Source organism: Schistocerca gregaria, chromosome 1 (genome assembly GCF_023897955.1).
Source record: "Schistocerca gregaria isolate iqSchGreg1 chromosome 1, iqSchGreg1.2, whole genome shotgun sequence".
NCBI lineage: Eukaryota > Metazoa > Arthropoda > Insecta > Orthoptera > Acrididae > Schistocerca > Schistocerca gregaria.
The window spans coordinates 805,567,121-805,592,122 of NC_064920.1; the positions used below are offsets into that span (position 1 = coordinate 805,567,121).

At 38.5% G+C, this 25,002-nt stretch overlaps 1 protein-coding gene across 3 annotated transcripts in view; it reads right to left on the reverse strand.

The window, feature by feature from the left end:
- Positions 1-25,002, reverse strand: part of LOC126270374 (protein argonaute-2) — a 233,614-nt gene that overhangs the window by 39,093 nt on the left and 169,519 nt on the right. For all 3 annotated transcript variants that reach the window (XM_049974065.1, XM_049974066.1, XM_049974067.1), the window contains 3 exons: positions 15,740-15,924; positions 9,805-9,901; positions 8,566-8,672 (listed from right to left, as the gene is read on the reverse strand). In XM_049974065.1, coding sequence (XP_049830022.1) covers positions 8,566-8,672; positions 9,805-9,901; positions 15,740-15,924 — 389 coding nt within the window. The remainder of the gene's footprint in view (positions 1-8,565; positions 8,673-9,804; positions 9,902-15,739; positions 15,925-25,002) is intronic.

Genomic DNA, 25,002 nt, shown 5'->3' on the forward strand with positions numbered 1-25,002 from the left:
TAAATGACAATTTAAGTAAAAGTGAGATAATTGTGAGAGTTGGACGAACACCCATCTCCTTATACTTTGTGGTTACATTTAATTTGTTGTTACTACACTCACAACTATTACATCAGTGTGTAAGCACTTCATGTTGTATATGTTAAATCATATGAATAATCACGACGACAAAATAATAATGTGTGTTTGATGGCAATTACTAATTCTATCATTCCTCTTATGAGTATTCAATAACAAATTTATGCACTGAATGTATTTAAGATTTGAATCATCTGATCCATTTGTAAGTCTTGTTTTTGCATTGGTTACTTTGGATGTAAAAAACTAACAGATTGGTTAATAACAGAGGTTTAGTTTACCAGCAGCTCACTTCATTCCTATTTGGATGCTGGTAATGACAGCATAATCTGGTTATAAATGCATTTAAATGCCTGACCACTGAAATTGGAAGAGAACTTTTTGTAGTTACAGGGTTAATAACTTTGGTTTCATTTCTTTGTTGGGACTTGAAACATTTTAAAGCCCTACTTATGTGTTAGTGGGTACTTAATGACAAACTGAATGAGTGACATTCCATTTTTATTAACTTGAATAGACTACACTTTGTAATTTGGTACAATGAGTATTTGTGTCCATCAGTGTGTCTGACATCTAAGTGTTATTTTGGCATGACATCCCCTTCCTGATTTAGTTCTTAGTGTAGAGATTTTGTCACATTCTTCAGAATGACAGAGTCACGTAATTTCAGTTTATACAGGGTGTCCCAGGAGGGATGGGCAATATTCTACATCTAAATCTACATCTACATCCATACTCTGCAAGCCACCTGATGGTGTGTGGCAGAGGGATTCAGGGATATGACAGTTAATAAAGATTACAACACGAATTTTACAACGTAACAATTGAAAAATATCTACTTTTACCACAAAGACCTCTAAGCATTATTGTACATGTCACATTACAGCTGTTCTACAATTCATGAGAAATGTTCAAATATCCCCTTATCAACAAACACCGCATCTGCATATTCTTTATTAGTGTAGATGTGCAGCATTTTGGTCAATGCTTCTCTCTGGTACACATTGAATCTCTAGCACTACTTCGCTCACAATGTATTATGGGTACCTGTGAGATCATGGGGGAGTTTAACACCAGAAAGACGTTCACAGCAAAGAAGTTGAAAGTAATGACATAGGCCAGGCTAGAATAAAACTTCAAAGATTCAGATGGGTAAGATACATGTGTGTGCCACTACCCCAAAAGTAGATGTACATTACACGCGTTCTGCCACTGAAACCATTCAGAATATGGCATATCTCTGTACGAAGGTTTTTGCTCCAAATGAACATTTCAGTCACATTCCTGGATTCTGATCATCCTTTATGGGATCCCCAGGTCGTGACATATTTTACTGTTAAAGTGGGGAAATGGCAGCTTCACTGTATCACTGTAGTTCCAGATGATGTTCCATTTGCTATGATGCCACATCAGCTGTGTGTGAAAATCCAACTTTATAAGCAAGAGAGTGGCAGCAGTGTTGGAATATGGAAACTACACGATTCAATACTGTTAAAAATGAAGCACTGTGACATGCTAGTAATTAAATGACCTCTGAGGTAATTAGTGAGTTGCTATAAAAATAAAAACAAGACTTAAATAGTTCCTTTCTCTGATGATCATGACATTACACTGTCTGTAGATACGTAACGTGTAAAATAGAACTTTGGTAAAGTAATGTACTGTACAATGTCTACAGTAACTGACAAATGGTGATCACCACAATGGAACTGCTTTTTAGTTTGAATAGTAAGTTTAGATTTTTATTATGTTTGGGAGTTTCATCTTGTTTGCATATGTAGGTTTGGTTGGTTTGGTTGTTTGGGGGGGGAGAGACCAAACATCGAGGTCATTGGTCTCATCGGATTAGGGAAGGATGGGAAAGGAAGTCGGCCGTGCCCTTTCAAAGGAACCATCCCGGCATTTGCCTGGAGTGATTTAGGGAAATCACGGAAAACCTAAATCAGGATGGCCGGATGTAGGAATGAGCCGTTGTCCTCCCGAATACGAGTCCAGTGTTTGCATATGTAATCTGGTACAGATGGATGCAGTGTTTCTGCAAGGCAGGTTGAGGATAGCTGCTTTATCATGCTTGATGGTACTTGCTAATTTGGCAGTTTATTCCATGCAGTCTCATTCTGGTTCAGAAAGGAACCATGTAGCACAGAGTAACACATACCATGACAATCGCTATTACCTCATGGGAACAAGAGATAATGCTGAATGGTCATTCTAAAAAGAATTGTGAATCAACTTGTATTATGCACATATAATGTCACAATCCATATGGAATACAAAAATTGTATGAGGTGTTTGAGCACTGTAATTAATGGATCAATACAAGCTTGAAGAACTACTTTCCTTTAACTGATAGGAAGTTGCAGATAAGCACTTTCAGGTTTTTAGCACAAATACAGTTGCAGCACAGAAATCTTTGATCAAAAGAACTATGTGGTGAGGTAGAGTGGCAATTCAAGAGAGATAAGTTCAGAATTTAAGAATATCCAAGAACATAACCTGAATTCTTACACATTTTCCACATATGAAAATCATAAGATCAAGTGTAGAAACTGGATATTATTGTACTGTAAAATCTAAAAGACTTAGAGGAGAAGATGAAATCAAGTAACAATCAAGAAGAAATTTGTAATTTTTGTCGAAAGAATTTTTGCTAAACACTGCTGCTGTCATTAGCAATGGGGTTAGCAGCCGAGATTACATTGCAGTGCAAAAGTCATTAACAGCATTGTAACAAAAAGGCATTAAGAAGTATTATGTAGTCAAGGTACAATCATTAAATCCATTGAGTACAATTATGTCAAAGAAGAATTTTGTAAGTCTACAAGTTGGAAAAGTGATGACTTTTGCTTCTAAGGGCTACTATTGTTCATTAGAGCCACAATGACCTCCCAGCTTCAACAGTCAACACGCCTGCATCTCAACACACTACAGCAACAGTGGCTTCAGCTGTGCACTCATCCAAACAATGCATTTCACTCATCACATCAATCTACCTTCCAATCACCATTGCAACAAGGCGGTCAATGCAAGCACTGCCTGGTGACCTGTATTTACTCAAAGCTGATTTTTGTTATTGTGGCTGGTGTTGGTGTTGGTGGTGGTGGTGGTGGTGGTGTGTGTGTGTGTGTGTGTGTGTGTGTGTGTGTGTGTGTGTGTGTGTGTGTGTGTGTGTGTGTGTTGTGGAGGTAGTTTGGAGTAGGGGTTGGCAATCTGAATTTGTTGGATTGGTTCAAGGGAGCCGTGAAACTTTGATTGCTAGCAGCAGTAGAAGATTAGGTGCAAACCCTTTATTGTTTGTACTTTATGTTAATAATGACACACAAAGTGAAAGACGTGCTGAAAGCTCTATTGCTGATTTGAAAATCTGAATTTAATAATGGATTAGATATTACTAGCAAGAGTATCAAAGCTCAAGGTGATTGGCTGTGGGCTACATTCAGTACTGTTAATAAAGTATCGAAACTCAACGTATTAATTTGAAAAAAGTGTTGCCAGAAACAAAAGAGCAGAGTTAAATACTAAACAGACAGTGCAACTACTAACTTAAAGTCAGAATTAAAGGCTGAAATACAAACAACTAATGCTAACCCTGATCAACATATTATCGAGTATCTTAGAGAACACTTACAAATCATTAATAAAATATTAGAATATATTGTAATAATACCAAATGAGTTACATTTTGGTTTGACTGTAAGATCTGAATTTATGCCCAATCCATTGACAGGTTTTGTTCAGTTAAATATGGGATGATAAACTTCAGAATGAGGTCCAGTCTATATATTAAAAAACAAGATACAGATTTACGTCAGGTAGATATTTTGTGTTCCACTTTTGGAGGAATTTATGCGAACTAAAGTGTCAATAAGATGTTGAATTAAATATTAACACACCTCCTCCTTCAGGTATTGTCCATAACGAAACTATATGGGAAAAAGTATCTGACTTTGGTGAATGATCAAATTAAACTGGCAGAACACATATCAGACAGATTATTGTCAACAATTTCACAACAATTGCATAGATTTATGTTGTCTATTATAATATGGTGTTAATTTATATGACATGTACTATATTTTCATGAGATTAAACACAGACGACTTAATTTTATCACCCAGCAAAGTGATTATTTCCAGGAAGTACATAGGAAGTTATATTTGTACATTTTTGTTTTAAGTTGAAGCCGGCCGAAGTGGCCGTGTGGTTCTAGGCGCTGCAGTCTGGAACCGCGAGACCGTTACGGGTGCAGGTTCGAATCCTGCCTCGGGCATGGAGGTGTGTGAGGTCCTTAGGTTAGTTGGGTTTAACTAGTTCTATCTAAGTTTTAGGGGACTAATGACCTCAGAAGTTGAGTCCCATAGTGCTCAGGGCCATTTGTTAAGTTGAGTGTTGGAGGCCTCGTGCCCGTATTAAGTGAACATAGATGTGTGGATCGACAAGGGATATCCAGGATAGCTTCTTGGGTACTCTCTTTGATGCCACATTACTTACTAGTTTGATTTCCATAGCAGTTTCTTAATGTTATACTATCCTGTTTCCTCTAAATTACAACTTCAACATTTCTCTCAGAGATATTTCCTACTGGAAAATGGCAAAACTCAATTCTAGAAATAGGATGCATTTTTCTTTGTGGGATTCACTTGCGGCTATCTCATCCGTATCTGCACAAATAATGTAACCTGTAAATGGACAACAAGGTGCTGCCCACTGTTCTACTAACAGTGCAGTGGTTACACATGTTCTGACACAACTTTTTCTTACAACTGCAATACAAGGATGGCCAATGTGATGCGATATTGGAAGGATTCTTCCGCTGTATTTTCATAATCAGTAGTAATGATGGGAACCCTAACCCTCCCCCCAGGGTCCCATGATTTGTGGAGAGGGTGCACTAGCTGTCCTATGAAAATAAAAAACAAATAAAGTAACTGTATGTTTGGAAATCAGGAAAGGTGAAGTACACAAGTCTCTTTGCCTATCTTGCATTAATTACAAAAGATAATAAATATCATAACTACCATAATTACTATCTAGAGTAAGGCTAAGTCACCAAAGTGTGTAAGAAACATCATATTTTTTAATTAAAATGCTCAAATGGTAGAACACAAAAGTAATGTTACTGTACCCATATAACTTGTTACTACCTCTCTCCTACGGGCATTCTTAGAGGTGGAAAATGTTGTGTTAACCACGCAACACTACAGAATTAACTACTCAACTGAAATCACTGGAAACTGGGCTCCGACTTGTGTGTTATCTGTACATAATATCATATATAGAAAATAACTACCGTAAATAAGGAACATGCTCGATTTCTGGATTTTTAGTAAAATTGTCTACATACGGGAATATTTTGAGTTGTTGTCTTTTTTTTTTCTTTCTTTTAATAATGTTATATACATAAGGTACATTGACATAAGCACATGGTATATATGCATGATGCTAATGCTGGCTGTTAGTAATGTCACTTGATGGGGAAAGAAAAGGGAAGGCACTCTTAAATGCATATTAATTATTTGATATGCTAACACCCAGATAAGAGAAAGAGGAGAGTTACATAGGTACATTGCATGCACTCATCAGCTGAATACAATTGTAATGAATGAAAATATGCTTTAGTCACGTTAAGCCCAACGGAGAATACTTGAGAGAAAGCAGATGAGGAAACTCAATGATGAGATACAAATTCCAAATACATGATCAGCAAGTCCTTCAAAACACAGGGGAAAAAAAGGGGGAGAGTAGAGCGGTATGTCACATTAAACAAGATACCGAACCCTTATATACAGATTTGTGTAACTATTAGGGCAGGTGTGTACCAAAATGGGAGTTAAAGGATAAAGGAACATTAACAATGTGGAAAGTGGAGGCTGTTTAGGGAATATCCTTCAGCAGAAACTGCTGCACTCTTACAGCAGCACATCTCCTATGATGCATTATGTAGGCATGGTACACAAATAAACCTACTTTTATTTTGCCGAGCTCTGTATACTGTTCTAGGGGTCAGTGGAAATATGATTTACAAAGAGTTTTGTACCAGGGATATATTTATAGCTTTTGTGATCAGTTAAGCTTTTTGGTTGGATTGATACGAAATTCTAAAGGGCAAATTAGCGTAACTTAATAGTAAATCTACCTACTTATCTGTCTTAATTAAAAGAAATGCAGAGTAAGTACGAGGTATAGCTAACAAAGCTACTTTGTAACCACAATTAGAGCACTTTGCAGAAAGTGATTCAAGATCAGAAATGTGACTACAGTTTTGACAATGGAATTATATATAATAAAGAAAGGGTTTTTCCATTTCCAAAGTTGGAAAACACGATATGTTATGACTGGTTGCGCATAATTTTTAATGGTGTGAATCTCAAAAGCACCACCAGTATTGTTTATTTGTTTATGTTCAATAATTGTGAAGACATCATTGTCATTCACCTTTGGAGAGGGACATGTGGTGTTGGTGGGACATGTAATCTAGTGCAGATCTGCAAAGTGGGACAATGATAGCAGTATCTGCTGGTTTGGCACTTTATTCCATGTAGTCTCGTCCTGGCTCAGAGATGTGCCACAGAGCAATAGTACTGTAACAATCAATGTAACGGGAGTGAGAGATGAAACATAGCAGTCATTCTAAAAAGAATTGTCGATCAACTTGTGCTGAGCATACCTAATGTCACAACTCATATTGTGTATGAACATTATATGACTTGTTTGAGTACTGTAATTGACAGATCAATATAATTATATATGGAAAGACATGCTTTCCACTAACTGGTAGAAAGCTGAAGCAATAGATAAGCACTCAAGTTTTCAGCACAGATACAGTTGCAGCAGAGAAGCAGTTGTCCATCAGAACTACACAATTTGACAGAAAGGTAATTCAAGAGATATAAGTTCAAAATTTCCAAGATTGTAACCCAAACTCTTACACATTTTACACTTACCATCCACCTTACAATATTTACTCAACCAGCATCACAATCTTCAGCAGACTTGAGAATGAATCTCCTGTTCATTGGTGTGTTTGACATCTAAGTGTTATTTTGGCACAACATCCACTTTCGGACCAAACATTATGACATCTTCTTCCCTTCCTTTTTTAGTTCATAGTGTAACTTTACTTTTACAACCTACACAATGTCAGTCATGCAGTTTCTGCTGATGTCTAAGTGCTCTGTCAGTTAGCTTGTGTATGAGAAAAATGGTTTCTACTTGTGTATTTGTAATTTCATAATAAATAACACTTTTAAGACCAAACCTTTAACTTGCGTACATTTTATTCATTATTTAACTTATGTCCAAGACTAATCTGTCATCTGGAATCTTACAATGCACTATTACATTCAATCTGTCATCACATACACTGCCTGGCAACTAATATTGTTACTTTTGTCAGGTGGGAACTTTAAAAAAATAGTCATGTAAATACTCAAAGTTGAACTGACAGCTCATGCTGGCTACCATAGAAGACCAACTGTACTGAATCTACGTATTCTAATGGTCCATAGTGTACACTGATTCAACTTCCACGACCATGTTGCAAATACATGCTGGCTTTCACAGAAAACCAACTGTAATGCATCTATGCATTCTGGTAAACACCGATTCAGTTTCCACGACCAAGTTGTAAACACACACCTCAATTGTATTACTAGCATACTACAATGGTATTGGCACTATAAATGATTCATTCATTTCCAAAGTTACATTTTTTTCAATGTATTTCATGTTACAAACACGAGCGATGCACAAACAGAATCGTAAACCCACCAGGTTTGCATTGTGCCCACCAATTGGCACTGCAAATGCAGTGTCTTGACAAAATGGCAATAAAACAAGAAAAGAGTTTTGGTGTGTTGGAATATGTGAGATGTTTATCTATTACAACAGTGTAGTGCGAATTTAGAAGGAAATATGGAAGAGAACCACCATATAAGCAGAACACTGTGCATTGGTATTGATGATTTAGGGACACTGAATGTGTCTGTAAACAGAAATGTACCAATCAAACAAGTGTGCCAGGTGCAGCCATGGAAAGCATGAAACATCACAACGCAGGAAGCACTTCAGGATGAACACATCATCTACTTCCTCATTGGAGCATCGATGGAAAACCAGACAATGAACTCCTGCAACACTGGACTGGGTGGTGTGGTGAAGATAATATGGCTCTGTTCCCTTGGGCCTCCTGGTTGCCTGACCTAACACATGCCTTTTTCCTATGAGGGTACATTAAGGACTGTGTTTACACACCGCCAGTGCCAAAAATTTGACAGGATGTTGCGACATAAATTATTGAACAAACTTGGATGTATGTCAAGGGTGCAAACTGAAAACTTGTTGAGTTTGTGGTTCTATTCATCCATAAGTCATACCTGTAAATGCAAAACTTTGAAAATGTAGAGCTCTGAAAACAAATGAATTATTTGTAGCAGACCTGTATTTAGTTTGTACCACTCATATCCCACATGTTCATTCAGAACTCACCTAGTATGATGTCGCTTCTGGACAACAATGAAAGTTATCCCTGGTTTATAATCTCCTTCCAGCTTTATACATGCTTCACGGATTGCAGTTAGCTCATGCTGAAGAACCTGAAATTCATTTAGTTAAATTAAAATAATCTCTCACACAGAGTGGGATTATAAAATACCGAAACAACAATTTGTGAGTAGATGAAAATCCTTGAGTAATCATGAAAGCAAGGTCTCACATTTGTGTGTGTGTGTGTGTGTGTGTGTGTGTGTGTGTGTGTGTGAGAGAGAGAGAGAGAGAGAGAGAGAGAGAGAGAGAGAGAGAGAGAGAGAGGGGGGGGGGGGGGGGGCGTATGGGTTTTTTACCAACAGATAACCATCACAGGGCACAACAATCCATGTCTTCAACAAGCATTTTTTTGTTTTTATGATTTTATGCTGTATTCTCTCATAGACACCCCTTATACAGGGTGCAGAATAACAATCTGCTAATAAAGAGGGAGCAAGGCAAAGGATGCCAAATCAGGCAAAATTTTTAAAATAACGACAGAGTGGAAACTCACTTTTGTGGAGATATGGCCATTAAAATACTGTCAAAATTCATGAGCTTGCAGAAATTGGTCCAGTAATTAAAACTGTTTAGGTGTTCCATCAGCACTCTTATGCCTTACTAAGCTGCTGCTGTGTCATGCTGCAGTTTACTTGGTGCCAGAGTCAACACAAACACATATCCAAATTCTGGAGTTTTCAAAGTAATCTAAACTGTCAAAGGTGATAACGACATCCTTTAAAACATTTTATAGGACTGTGAACACCACCCAAGAAAATGTTTTCCATTCTTATTTACTTAATTCTACTAGCAGTCTCCTGTCTCCTCCTTCACCCCCTTTTCTCCCGTCAGCCTCACTTATTTACTAGTAACAATAAAACTCTGCTACAGTTCATCCAAAATAGCATTATGAAAGGGGGGGGGGGGGGTTGGGGGCGGGTGTTTAGGGGTGGGAGGCCATGTACTTATGTAGATCCCGTTTAATCATTTCTAGCAAATCTGCTACACAATTTTGATAAAAGAAAACACATTTTTTGCATCTAAGAAACATAAAAAAATAAAAAAAAAATAATCTAAGAAACATAAAAAAATAATCTAAGAAACATCAATAATTTCTGAAATGTTAATCACTCAAATTATTATCTGCAAAAAAGTATGATACCAGATACAAATTAAATATAACTAAAAACTGACACTACTCACATGTAGGAATTGTCCTTCTGACACACCATCTCTGTATAGTATGATACGGTGTGGTTTATAACCTCCTGTGCTTTTATAAAACATTATCAGCAACTCTCTGCAAAATCAGAAAAAATTAATTCTTGTAGAAACAGTACACCACACACTAGTTAGTGATGTCAAGTGGAACTGAAGCTTGTAGAGTGGTTCACTGACATTTTAATCATATCTAACTCAGAATAACTGAAAGCTACTGTTTTGGAGACAGTAATTCAAATTTGGCAGCCATTAATTTTGAGAAGAAAAATCACAATTTTCTTCTGAAGTGCACAACAGTAATTTTATAACCTCAAGTGCATATACACAGCATTCACTTTAATTCTTTGTTGATAAACAAAGCTACACTAATAATATGTAACAAAGATAAAACAATCATTACACGCCTGAAAAAGAAGTTATTTTATAGGCCTGCTCATGTAACATAAAGTGCTGTGTCAGGGAAACACACACACACACACACACACACACACACACACACACACACACACACAAAAGGATTTAACGTTTACAAGCTTTCAGAGCCAGTGGTTCCTTCCTGTGGCAAAAGATTTGAATGGAAGGAAAAGGACTGGAGAGAGTTAGAGAAAGGGGTATAGTTCAGAAAAGTCACCCAGAACCCCAGGTCAGGGGAGACTTACTGGATGGGATGAAAAGGAAACTCTGATTGTTGGGGACTGCACCTGACGAGATTTGAAAACCTGGCAGCTTAAAGGTCGAAGAAAGACACGGTAAAATGCAAGTCAGATTACTACTAAAACATTATGCACGAGTTAATAAGAGTGACAAGCTAAGTGCACTGTATGTAACAGAGGTGGGAAGGGGGGGAGGACGGCAAAAAGTAGACAAGCCAGAAAATGAAACATGCTGATAACTAAAATGGAGTGAAGAAAGGGTAGTTACTGGAATATATGCTAAGATGGAAGGAATTAACGTAAATTAAGGGCAGGCGGGTGGCAAGAACTAAGGACATGTTGTAGTGCTACCTCCCATATCTGGAGTTCTGAGAAACTGGTGTCTTTAAGAAGAATCCAGATGGCAAGTATGGTGCAACAGGCACTGCGGTCATGACTGTCATGTTTACAGCATGCTCTACAACAGGATATTGTGTGTTGCCTGTATACACCCCCTGCCCATGCCCATCCATCCTGACTGATAACTGAGTAATAGACATGCCAATGTAAAAGGCTGAACAGTATTTAGATAACAGCTGGTATATGATGTATTGTTTCGCAAGCTGTCCTCTCTTTGGTAGTATATGTTTTGCCAGTTACAGGGCTGGAATAGGTGGCAGTAGGAGAGTGCATAGGACAAGTCTTGCGGCCGTGACAGTCACACGGGAAGGAGCCATAGGGTAGGGAGATGGCTACAGGAGCATAGGGTCTGGCAAGGATACAGCAGAGACTGGGAGGGCTACGAAAAGCTATTCTAGGTGTGGTGGGCAAAATCTCAGATAGAATGGATCTCATTTCAGGACACAATTTTAGGAAGCCATGGCCTTGTCGAAGTAGATGATTGATACATTTAAGACCAGGATAATACTGGGTGACTAGATGTGTGCACCGAAGTTGTTTTTTGGAGGATTAGCAGTAACAAGATTGAATTTGATGGTCCAGGAGATCTGCTTTTGAACTACTGGGATAATTACATCCAGTGAAGACTGAAGTGAGAGTGGTGGTGTATTGCTGTAAAGAGTCTGCATTTGAAAAAAAAAAAAAAAAAATGTTTGCCTCGAATGCCAAGGCTGTGTTGGAGGAAATGTTTCACATGGAAAGATGGCAAATGTCAAAATGTTAGTGCTGTTGTTTGTTAGTAGGTTTGATGTGGCTGGAAGTGTGTAGCTGGCCTTCGTGAGGATCAGATCAACATCAAGGAAAGTGGCATGGGATGCAGAATAGGACCAAGTGAATTTTAATTAGGAGAAGGTATTTGGAGATTCCAGGACTTTTAAAAGTCCAGCCTCACCATGAATCCATATGGCATAGATGTCATCAATGTATCTAAACCAAACCAAGGGCTGAAGGCTTATGGATCCCAGGAAAGCCCCCACCAAGCAACCCATGAAAAGTTTGACACAGGAAGGAGACATTGTGGTTTCAATGGCTGTACCCCTGATCTGTTTGTATGACTGCCCCTCAAAGGTGAAATAGTTGTTGGTAAGTATAAAGTTGATTAAGTTGAGCAGGAAGGATGTCATAGACTTGGAATTAGGTGGGCATTGACTGAGGAAATGTTCAGCAACAGGCAGACCATGTACATAGGGGATGTTGGTATAGAGGGACAAGCAAGGTGTATACTATCAAAGGGAGAGCCACCTGCACAACAACACGTCATATACCAACTGTTACGTAAACACTGTTTGGCCTTTTACATTGGAATGGCTATCAGCCAATTATCAGTCAGGGTGAACCGCCATAGGCAGAGGATGTATACAGACAACACACCATATCCTGTTGCAGAGCATTCTGTACAACATGACAGTCATGACCTCTGTGCCTGTTTCACCACACATTCCATCTGGATTTTTCTATTAAGACACCAATTTCTCATAACTCTGCAAGTGGGAACTAGCACTACAATATGTCCTTGATTGTCACCACCCACCTGGTCTTAATTTACATTAATTCCTTCTGTCTCAGCATTGATTCACAGTAACTGCTCCTTTCTTCACTCTATTGTAGTTTTCTACATCTTTCACTAACTGACTTGTCTATTTTTTGCCGTCCCCCCTCCCTCTCTGTTACATAGAATGCATTTAGCTTTCACTCTTATTAACTTGTGCACGATGTTTTAGTAGTAACCTCTGTCTTGCATATTACCCTGGCTTCCACCTTTAAGCTCCCAGGTTTTCAAATCTCGTCCGCTGCAGTCCCCTTTCAAATCTTGTCCACTGCACTCCCCGATAATCAGTCTTTCCTTCTCATCCTATTCATTAAGTCGCAAATGACCCAGGGTTCTGGATGACTTTTCTGAACTGTAATCCTCTCCTTAAACCTCTCTAGTCCTTTTCCTTTCCCTTTAACTCCTCTTCTGCCAGAAGAAGGAGCCACTGTCTCTGAAAGCTTGTAAGCATTAAATTCTTTTGTGTGTGCGTGTTCTCCTGCCACACTTCGGTGAGTATATTTTTTATCTATCCATTTACACTATGTTATCAATAACTGATTACTTTCATTGTTATAATGTGTAGTGTGCTAGCTTCGAAGACAGGGAGGTGAGGCAGACCTAGAACAAATCCACACAGCAGATTAATGACTGTGGGGTGGTACACCAGCTAGCTTCAGTACAGTTTTTTATGTGATTTCCCACATTTGTTTAAGGCAAATGCTAGGTTGATTCCCACATTTCTATTCAGAGAATACAATACACAAACAGTTAAAATACGATAACACACAGAACAACATTCACACAGTTCATAGACAGATGACACACAACTTCGCTGACGTACGTTACCTTTATGGCTGTGTGCTGTCACGAAGCGCATCCAGCCATAAAGTTAAATAATAAAATGAAATTTGCCAAATCCTAAAACAGCAGACCATGTACTACATGGGACAAATGCACCAGAAAAGAAGAGAGGCCTATTTTATAAAATAATGTGCTAGAATCGAAAGATGTTTTCCCAGTAATTTATTAAGAGATTTGTATCTCTCTTCAGAACACCTTACACAGCTCAGACTTGCCATTCTAGGTATAGGTAACAGACTCTTCACTATGTCAGCATTAACAGAGTACAGTATCACCCTGTGGTCATGATGGAGTATAATAAACAGTTGTATTACACACATAATATTTACTGAAATAAAAACAGTGTACACTCATTAAAGCAGAAAACTAACTACTCTTTTTAACAGAACAAATGCTTCCTGTCTCTTCATTGGGTTTTTATACAACGTCAAAGTCGAAGATAACTGGGGGGGGGGGGGGGGGGGGGGGGAGTACAAATAAAAGAGCTGTTGTACACTTGCTAAACTTTTAAGTCTCAACTAGTTGAAACAATAACTTAGAGCTGTGAACACAGATTATATGGAACTGTGGCAGTAGGAGTTGTTGGCCCAATTTGAAGTAGCAATGTAGTGCTTTTCAGTGTTTCCTCCACCTCTGCCTAATGTATTTGTCACTTCGTATTTCTCAAAATTTTGCTAGTTTAACTAGTAACAAATCATTTTCCTACAATGATGCATTAATCTTCACTAACTTGTAATACAAGTAACTGTTTTAGTCGACAATGTCAGATTTCTCGATTATTTTTGTGCAACAAATAGAACCAAAACTGATGGGGTTTGGGGGAGATCTTTAAAATAGTGTATCAACTAAACAGTGTTTTCTGTACTATACAGATATAAATAAAGTAATCACCAAATATGGGACTTTAGCTTCACAAACATGTATGCCAAAATAATGGTCACTCTGTTTATTTTCCTGTCAGTCATATCAAAGGATGCATAATGTCATACAAGTGCTTCCGGCAGTAAAACAGAACACTGAAAATGTTTATTTGAATATTTATTCAATACTCTTTTTATCATTTTGTGAATGACATTTGCAGACGGAGCATGATCTGCTGCACAGACCAAGGAATAGGTTAGATTGAAACTAATTAGATTTCATGTTGATTTTCATATCTGCACAACTGAAGGCCCATTTTTTCATGTTTACACTTACATTCTACAAAAATATTTAGTTTAAATGGTGCACTGGATTAAAGATCTTTCAAAGAGTTGACTACAATTGTTACTAGAATGAAGTGACCAACTGAGCAGTTCCATTCTGAATACATTCACACATTGCCCATAAGTGTGCATTGCTGGGTTCAATTAGCAAGGTGTAACAGTTTTACTATTTTTCTGTGCCTTTTGCAACTAGTTAAGGGCATTCTTATGCGTTAAATGAACACACTGGGCACAGAAATAATGTAAACAATGAAAACAAATCCAGAAAGTCAGGTTACCAAATGCTGATTGCAACTGGCATCTGAGGTAGCAGAGCGATATGACAACAGATAGTACACTGAGATGTGCTCTAATTTGATCATGCTGTAGTAGCTGTCCTTTAAACAACTCTCTGTTCCTCATTTAGTTGCCATCCGGAGTGGCCGTGCGGTTCTAGTTGCTACAGTCTGGAGCCGAGCGACCGCTACGATCGCAGGTTCGAATCCTGTCTCGGGCATGGATGTGTGCGGTGTCCTTAGGTTAGTTAGGTTTAATTAGTTCTAAATTCTAGACGATTGAGGACCTCAGAAGTTAAGTGCTCAGAACCATTTGAACCTCATTTTGTTATACTGATCTAGGTACAATAATCTGCCTTCCTGTACAGCTCTGGTGGGAAAATCAACAACAGAACTTAGGTTATGTGTTTAGTAATGGGGCCTGTAAATGTGTTTATTATATCCGTATAATCTGTAAATTAAGCACAACTTCCGATTAACCGGAGCTTCTGTACATCCTATTGCACACAGAAATCAAATTACAACCTGCACTTTTTAACTGTGGGAACAACAATTTTCATCATTGTGTACACTTCTACCCACAGTCAAATGACTATTGAAGTAAAGACTTGTGGCTTTATGAACAATCAATAGATGGCAGTGCAGTCACACAACTTTGTTCTGAACTGCCAACCAATATAAACAAATGGAATTTACTTTTAAAATACACATCATACAATATCCAATGCATGTAGAATCAGGTCACGAGGGGTGTAATTATGTATTTATTCCTACATTAACATCAATTTCGAAGAATTGTTAATTTTAGGACCCATATAAAAATGGAAATAGCTATCTGTTCTACAGCACACAAAATTATTTACTTTTTCTCACTGCTAAGGTGCAAAACAAAGCACTTTGCTATATTTAATTGTTCAAACAAGAAGATAATCCAAAAAAGAAGACAGTCCTAACCTGACCATACTGCTCAGTTCTTGGATGATTTCCTGGCGGTGCTGTTGGACTCTCACTGTTGCTGCATATCTTGAAGGGTGAGCATCCATTGAACCTACAACAGCTGCTATAGAAGGTTTCTTGTTATCACCTGCAGGAGGATGGGTAACATCTGCACCCAAAAATATTACTGGCTCATTGAATACCTGCAAATACATTATGAAAAATTGTCTCTGTAATTCAAGCTGTCCTACCAAGTAAATCATAACTATAGCTTAAAAATTATTATAACGTTCAAAAATTACCGAACAATCAAACTTCACAGAGTTAGAGGTGGACGAGGGTGAGGATAAGAAAACACTGATTCCACTAGTATAACTGATAACAGTTGTCCATAAGACTAAAATTCCCACACCTGGAAAGACTATTTTTACTACTCACTTCAGACTACAAATGAAAAAAATAAGACAAAAAATACCAAGACAATACTGCTCCTTTTATGAAAAATAAACACGATCAGAATGCTCCTTCCATTGCAAAGGCAGTATCTGCATCAATTTGAAAGCAATTCCAGTTTACACTGTGGTAGTGCCAGCATAGAATTTATGTTTCTGTGGAAAGAAAACCTAAATGCAATACAGAATAAGAGGCGATAAAAAGTGGTGCTCATAAGAACATGTTTCCTGGTCAGAGAAAAGCACAGAGTTTGCTGGAACAGCAAACATGATTAATATGTTTGAATGAACAAACAACTACGAACATAACATAAGTAAACATCTTTATAGAGTAACACACATTGTGTTGTTGCATTGTAGACTTATTTCTGAATGAAGAAAGAAGTAATAGAATAAAACGTAGACAAATATATTTAGAAGTGACTAAACTTATCAGATATCCTCTCACAACATCAGAGTAGTTAATACATATATGCAATACATATGACCAGGTTACATTAACAATAGATGTAGCAGCTAATACATATAAGCAATAAATATGGCCGGGTTACACTAACAACACATGAGGCAAATATTAACTTATACTTAGCATCAATAGGCCTAGCCATTAAGGGCAGGTTTAAACCAAAGAAGAAAACAGGTATACTGTGTGATATAAATTAGGCAATTCTGTTCTCCACTGCTATCAAAATTAAGGTGTATATAATAAACCATCCCGACAGAGTAAAATATGCTGTATCCAGATTGAAACTCAAATCTTGATTTTATACAGATAACACAATACCAAATGATCAGTAAAAACTGTACTAGCACTCCAAGTCTTAATCTAAAATCTTGTCAGTGTGTCTACCACTTTTCCACAAATGACTCACATTTTTGAATTATGGTTAAAAAAAATTAAGTAAAAATATCACACAATAGCAGTGATGGACTAAGCCCGCTTTGGTGAAATTAAATAAGGCCACCCGACCTGCTTAGGAATTGATGTATTTGTACTGTACATTTCGTAGAAAACGAATAATATAGACATAATGGTTGACACAAATATAAAGCATTTTTAATTCGTGCACTATATGCTCTCATTGTTGTAATACACAAACTTCCCAAAGACATTGGTGAGAAACTAAGAATACAAATCAGCATTTAGCACAGCAACCATCACACAAGAGTGCAAAGAAATAATAAAGAATAGCATAAGACTATTTCCTTTATTTTATATGTTTGGAAACAATGCTTGTATGTAACACCAGTTTCATAACCTTAGTACTTGATAAAAGATATTGATATTAATATGGTACATGTTTCTGTGCCTTTATTTTACTGAAATTCCCAATAACTCACTGAAATCTATTTCATTTGACACTTATATTTGTTCTCTAATGAATCAGTAACAACTAGTTAATCTGCCCATTTTCTAACTTTAAAGATAACTTTTTATTAGCTTCAGTTGAGAAAAACTTCTCTTGCATGATGTGACAGACACAAAAAGTACTGAATTATAAGTTTTTGCAGGGTAATGATTCACTGACGTTCCATTCAGTCATAAACTGAAGGACTGCTTGGGCTATTCGTCTAGCAGCAACGCCCACACTTGTATCGACTCGTGTAGACACCTATGATAACTTTATTTCTTGCATCACTTACTTCTTATCAAACTCATTGTAAATTTCTACTAGATTCTTCAGTGCTACAGCCAGTGTGTCGCCGGAAGCTTCAAGCAAAAATTTTGGTGATTTCCTTCATGACTATTCTTGAATAAATCGGTCTACACATTCAGACAATAACAGACGAACTTTTTTCTGAATCGATAATTCTGTGTCATGAGATAGTTCAACCAGCATTGCTTTCTTTTCCCTCATTGTTCCTCATTGATCAACATGAATGTTCATAGCATTGCTGTCCACCTTTGTCAGACAGAAAGTGAAAAAGGTCTTCTTGTCAGAGAAATGAAATTGTCAGCACAAGAAAGAGTGTTTGATGATGTCTTAAATATACATTTTCGTTTTTAGACTATTATAATAATTTACTTCATTTTGTACATGTTCGTGATGGTTTCAAAGTTGTCTGGATCCAAGAGTAATCAATAATACCGCTAAAAGCAATCAATATCACTCTTTTAAAACGGACCTCTTGTCATTATAGGGAAATAATGATCGGCCTGACAAGAAGCCCCTTTACAAAACCTCACAGCTGTGAATACAATGCTTCAGAAAATAGCATCTCCATGATTTTACAGGCATTTTAATGAACTGGGAGTAATTTTGTATAGAAGAAGAACATTTTAAGACTAAAATAAAACCAATCATAACAAGTGGTCCCTTGTTACATTACAGTGCTTCATTCATGATGGTAGGCACCAGTACCTCTGATGAAAAAAAGTGTTATAATAAAGGTCTGAGACTTTTAAAGTCCAAATAAAGACAATATCCCCCCCCCGTTGGTTACAGCACCAAAATATCTCCCCCCACCCCCCCTCTTCTTCTTTTTTAAAGTCAAGCATTGATTAAAGGTATACATGCCTACTCATAATGCCAATTTGCAGTTCTCCAAAGCTACACACATTGTTTGTATCGACATAGGCCACCACCTGCAGTTGGCTGCACCCTGTACTCTTCATGCATACAGAGAGCACACTGGCTTCCTTCCTCTCATTGGCAGCCATGTTCCTAGAGGACCCCATTACATGCCTAATGTTGGGAGATCCCAACAACCAGCAAACCCACCCCCTGTGAATGCCCAGACCTCGCAGGCCAAGAAGCTTCCTCTGGAACAGGATGGATGACTGCATCCAGGTCAGAGACTTCATCAGCCACAGATAACACCCGAAACCTGTTTGGCAAACAAACCGGGGAGGCCCTGTGATCAGCCCCTTGTAAAGTCTTTCGCTGCCTGCCAGACTTTGGAATGATCCCCCACTTGACCACGGGTGAGGACTCAACCTCAATGCAGACAATACCCGGGGCAGTCACAGCAGTGGACCGGTCGGAGGACACGTAGGACATGCTTGATGTCCCTCGCATACCTACATCCGACCCCCCACAGTGATGCGCCTTGGCAGCAGCCTCAAGCTGTGTGATGGAAGCCAACACAGCCTGGAGCTGTGAGCGAAGAGTCAACAACTCAGCTTGCATCTGTACACAGCAATCACAGTTCCTATCCATTATTGAAGTCTCCAGTTTGAAGCTTGTAAAAATGTGTAATAAATGAATGGTGAACTTGCCTTATTAGTAGCAGGAACTTGCGGTGCACTGTCACTGGTGGTCAAACCAACACTGAGCTGTTCTAACCAAAACAAACAATGATCTAGTTAAGTCATCAGAAGATTAAAACGAACTGCAAAATGATTTAGCCAAGATATCTGTTTGGCACGAAAATTGGCAAATGACTCAAAACAATGAGGTCAACTGCATGAATGCAAAAAGGAATCCATTAAACTTCGGTTGATAAATCAATCAACTCTCAAGGCTGTAGTCGAATTAAGTCGGGTGATGCTGAGGGAATTAGATTACGAAATGAGACACTTTAAGTAGTAAAGGAGTTTTGCTATTTGGGGATCAAACTAACTGATGATGGTCGAAGTGGAGAGGATATAAAATGTAGACTGGCAATGGCAAGGAAAGCGTTTAGCGATGGTGTCGTGTACTACAAATTACTTCCCAAAGGTGTAACTTTCATTTCTGACATTTATAGTCAACAACTGAGATGTCTTACACATACAAGAGTACGTGAAGTGATGCTATTCCATGATAAAGCCCACCCACAGTCTGCTACACTCGAGGGCGGGGGTGGGGGAGTGGGGGTGGGGGGGGGACCTGTACAGGAGTTGGGTTGGGAAGTCATTCTGCAACCATCTTATTCAGCTGATCTTTCACCCTCAGGTTTTCATCTTTTCCACTCTCTAAAAACCTTCCAGGAACTCCTTTTCAAATGAAAATATGCTCCAAACATGACTTGCTGAGTTCTTTGGCTCAAAATCACACAATTTCTTCGATTGCGAATTCGAAAGAAGGTAGCCCAATGTTGGCAGACTATTGTAAATAGTGAAGAAGTTGTAAATAGTGTTGTATATGTAGATAGTGAAATCACATACTGGGACAAGCAAGCTTGCTGTGGATGTAGTATCAAGGTGTGCCTTGGATGGATCTTGGATATCTTTCAAAGTGCTCACATTTTCTTTCATGACTTAAACTAAATTCTAATGAGCACTCCAGCAAGTAACAGACAGTAGTTACAAACTTTTTCCATTTTTCTACAAGGAATTCCCATCTCCATGTACAAGACGACAAAGATTCAAGCAATGATTAGAACATGCACTGAACAGAACTTTCGGATTGGCTTCTTGATTTTTTTGTTGTACTCCTCTGTGTACACCTGACCCTGATGCAGCATTGTCATAGCTTTGAGCCCTGCACGACACAATGTCCAGCCCATCTTTTTCCAGCTCAATACTAGACTGGATCAGATTTTGCCATCAACTGCATCAATTCTCAGAAATTTCCTCTGTTTTCCCATCAAATGTCTTCATGATGACTGCAGGAAATGTTCTGCTGACTGAAAAATAGTGTATGATCTAAAAGGCGATGAAAAATTATTCTCCCGTTCTGAGTCTCATCATTACCAATCTTGTGATTATCTTTGTTAATGGTTTTATAAATGGATGTTCAGGCAGTGTTCCAAGCGTTTAAGACTATGGATTTGATTTCCACCAAAGACAGAAGCCAAAAATAAATATTTTTTTGATGGTATCATCCTCGGAGGTGACTAACTGGCAGGGGAAAAAAAAAATAAAAATAAAAAAATAAAAAAAATACATCTTCTTTGTTGATGGTCTTGTTCAAATATGAGTAAAATCTTGGTTGGTTCTGGTATATAAAATCTAATTGACTAAAAGCTGATCTTGATACTACAGTTGGTAAAAATCATTGCTTTAATCTAGATGACTCTGCTCTGGTCCATGTAATCAGATTTTCATATTCATAAAATAAACAATAAAGAGGAAGCCGCCTGGTAGAATTTTGCACAGAGCACAACTTAATCATAGGTAACACTTGGTTCAAGAATCATGAAAGAAGGCTGTATACATTACATGGAAGAAGCCTGGAGATACTGACAGGTTTCAGATAGATTATATAATGGTAAGGCAGAGATTTAGGAACCAGGTTTTAAAATGTAAGACATTTCCAGGGGCAGATGTGGACTCTGACCACAATCTATTGGTTGTGACCTGTAGATTAAAACTGAAGAAACTGCAAAAAGGTGGGAGTTTAAGGAGATGGGACCCGGATAAACTGAAAGAACCAGAGTTTGTACAGAGTTTGTAGAGGTTTATCTCACTAGGGGTAAGATAGATACTGCCTACAGGAAAATTAAAGAGACCTTTGGAGATAAGAGAACCACTTGTATGAACATCAAGAGCTCAGATGGAAACCCAGTTCTAAGTAAAGAAGGGAAAGCAGAAAGGTGGAAGGAGTGTATAGAGGGTCTATACAAGGGCAATGTACTTGAGGACAATATTATGGAAATGAAAGAGGATGTAGATGAAAATGAAATGGGAGATACGATACTGCGTGAAGAGTTTGACAGAGCACTGAAAGACCTGAGTCGAAACAAGGCCCCCGGGGTAGACAACATTCCATTGAAACTACTGACGGCCTTGGGAAAGCCAGTCCTAACAAAACTCTACCATCTGGTGAACAAGATGTATGAGGCACGCGAAATACACTCAGACTTCAAGAAGAATATAATAATTCCAATCCCAAAGAAAGCAGGTGTTGACAGATGTGAAAATTACCGAACTATCAGTTTAATAAGTCACAGCTGCAAAATATTAACGCTAATTCTTTAGAGACGAATGGCAAAACCAGTAGAAGCCGACGTCGGGGAAGATCAGTTTGGATTCCGTAGAAATTTTGGAACACATGAGGCAATACTGACCCTACGACTTATCTTAGAAGCTAGATTAAGGAAGGGCAAAACTATGTTTCTAGTATTTGTAGACTTAGAGAAAGCTTTTGACAATGTTGACTGGAATACTCTCTTTCAAATTCTGAAGGTGGCAGGGGTAAAATACAGGGAGTGAAAGGCTATTTACAATTTGTACAGAAACCAGATGGCAGTTATAAGAGTCGAGGGACATGAAAGGGAAGCAGTGGTTGGGAAGGGAGTGAGACAGGGTTGTAGTCTCTCCCCGATGTTATTCAGTCTGTATATTGAACAAGCAGTAAAGGAAACAAAAGAAAAATTTGGAGTAGGTATTAAAATCCATGGAGAAGAAATAAAAACGTTGAGGTTCGCCAATGACATTGTAATTCTGTCAGAGACAGCAAAGGACTTGGAAGAGCAGTTGAACGGAATAGATAGTGTCTTGAAAGGAGGATATAAGATGAACATCAACAAAAGCAAAGCAAGGTTAATGGAATGTAGTCGAATTAAGTCTGGTGTTGCTGAGGGAATTAGATTAGGAAATGAGACACTTAAAGTAGTAAAGGAGTTTTGCTATTTGGGGAGCAAAATAACTGATGATGGTCGAAGTAGAGGATATAAAATGTAGACTGGCAATGGCAAGGAAAGCGTTTCTGAAGAAGAGAAATTTGTTAACATCGAGTACAGATTTAAGTGTCAGGAAGTCATTTCTGAAAGTATTTGTATGGAGTGTAGCCATGTATGGAAGTGAAACATGGACGATAAATAGTCTGGACAAGAAAAGAATAGAAGCTTTCAAAATGTGGTGCTACAGAAGAATGCTGAAGATTAGATGGGTAGATCACATAACTAATGAGAAAGTATTGAATAGGATTGGGGAGAAGAGAAGTTTGTGGCACAGCTTGACCAGAAGAAGGGATCGGTTGGTAGGACATGTTCTGAGGCATCAAGGGATCCCCAATTTAGTATTGGAGGGCAGCGTGGAGGGTAAAAATCGTAGAGGGAGACCAAGAGATTACTACACTAAGCAGATTCAGAAGGATGTAGGTTGCAGTAGGTACTGGGAGATGAAGAAGCTTGCACAGGATAGAGTAGCATGGAGAGCAGCATCAAACCAGTCTCAGGACTGAAGACCACAACAACAACAAAATAAACTACACAGGGTGTCCCAGGAGAAAAGACCAATGTTCAGGGTTATGACAGATACAATCATTTGAAGCAAAACTCTAGCAAACATGGGCTTTGAAATGCATACCTTAAGAGCTATGAGGACTAGAGTTCAGTGGAAGAACCACGTTTCACAGCAGCGAAGGTGAACAAGTGCTCATAGTTCTTAGTATCCACCTTAGAGCCCATTTTTAGTGTACCTTTTTTTAATTTTGATCTATACTATCACCTCTCAAAAGATGGAACATAAAGGGCTTTCAGTAGAAGACTTTTGTTTACGGTTTCAAAGGTGAACAAGTGCTCATGCTTACTAGAATTTAATGCTACAAATGATTGTCCCTGTCATATTCCTGTATACTGGTCATTTGCCCTGGGACACCCCGTATAATAATTATGTATAACCTTTGTTAAAGTAATTTTTTGAATGTAATACTTAGTTAAAAAAATGATAATCACCTGTAAGCTCTTCACTGCACTTACATGCATATTTTTAAACTGTACTGTGTACATGGCATAGGTATGGATTAGAGTTTCATGTAGAATAATTGTGTCTAGCAGACAACTGGTTATCATTCAACAGTTTTTAGATTTCATGCAAAACTTTACAAAAATTTTAAGAATTCTGAAAACACCCATTCACAGTTGCCACTGTACAATTATTAGTAAGTAGGTATGTAGGTACCTACGTACATTTGTATTTTGAATACATATGGGGCTTTGTACTCCAAACTGCTTTTTATTTACTGAACATATCTTTTTGGCTTTTGATTAAAAATGGCCTGGACCCTAAAGATTTGGAGACACACCCCCCCCCCCCCCCCCTCAATCCAGAGGCCCCTCCCAGCCCAGGTTCCCATAAACAGGGCATAGACATTGATTTACTAGTGGAAAAGTTACAATGCACATTTCAGTAGTGACAGTCCCCTCTGACCAAGGTGTGCACAAGTCAGTTTCCTGGTTACTGACAAACAATGTTCCCTCCAGTATCCAGACTGGGCATTCAAGAATTTTGTATGTGTACAGCTGGGCTACCTTCAGTCAAGTTGGTTGCAATGTAGTCATGCCATGTGGCACTCTGCTGCCGTACAGTTCTGTGCACATGAAACAGTCTCTCTGCTCCAGTCCAGCCCTTGCAAGCGACGCCATCAGGCACCAACTCTATCAGCATCAATCCTTTCATTGCTAAACCTGTTATCAAAGACGTCGGCACTGGCCCTGTTACAGCCGGTCCTCCATTCAGCCGGTCCTCCATTCATCGCTAACCCTGTCATTGATGATGCTGGCATTCTCATCTGTCTAGTCATCACCGGCTCTGCCACAGTCAGCCCTCTTGACTTTGCCACCTAGTTGATGCCGATGTTAGCTCTCTCGTCAGTGTAGTGCTCACTGGCCCTGTCACGGCTGATCCTCTCGATAATTCTGATGTTGCTGCCTCCATTAGCAGCTTGGCTGTCCCCACTGGCACCACCATGGCCACTCCCACTGGTCCTGATGGAAATCTCACCGAACACCCCCCACCCCCCTTCGTGGCACCACTGATCCCATCACGTGTTGTTCTGGACCTAACATTGCACCTGGAAGGAAATTGTGTCACAAGCCCTGCTTGCACCTGACCTTTTTCATCAGAAGTTGCTGTGAAATGTTTAAGTGCTTTTTCTATTCTTGTCTCAGTCGTCAATGGTTCTGCAGTCTTGTTAGTTGTATCTTGCACTCTTAATTCAGATGTTCATATCAGTTTTG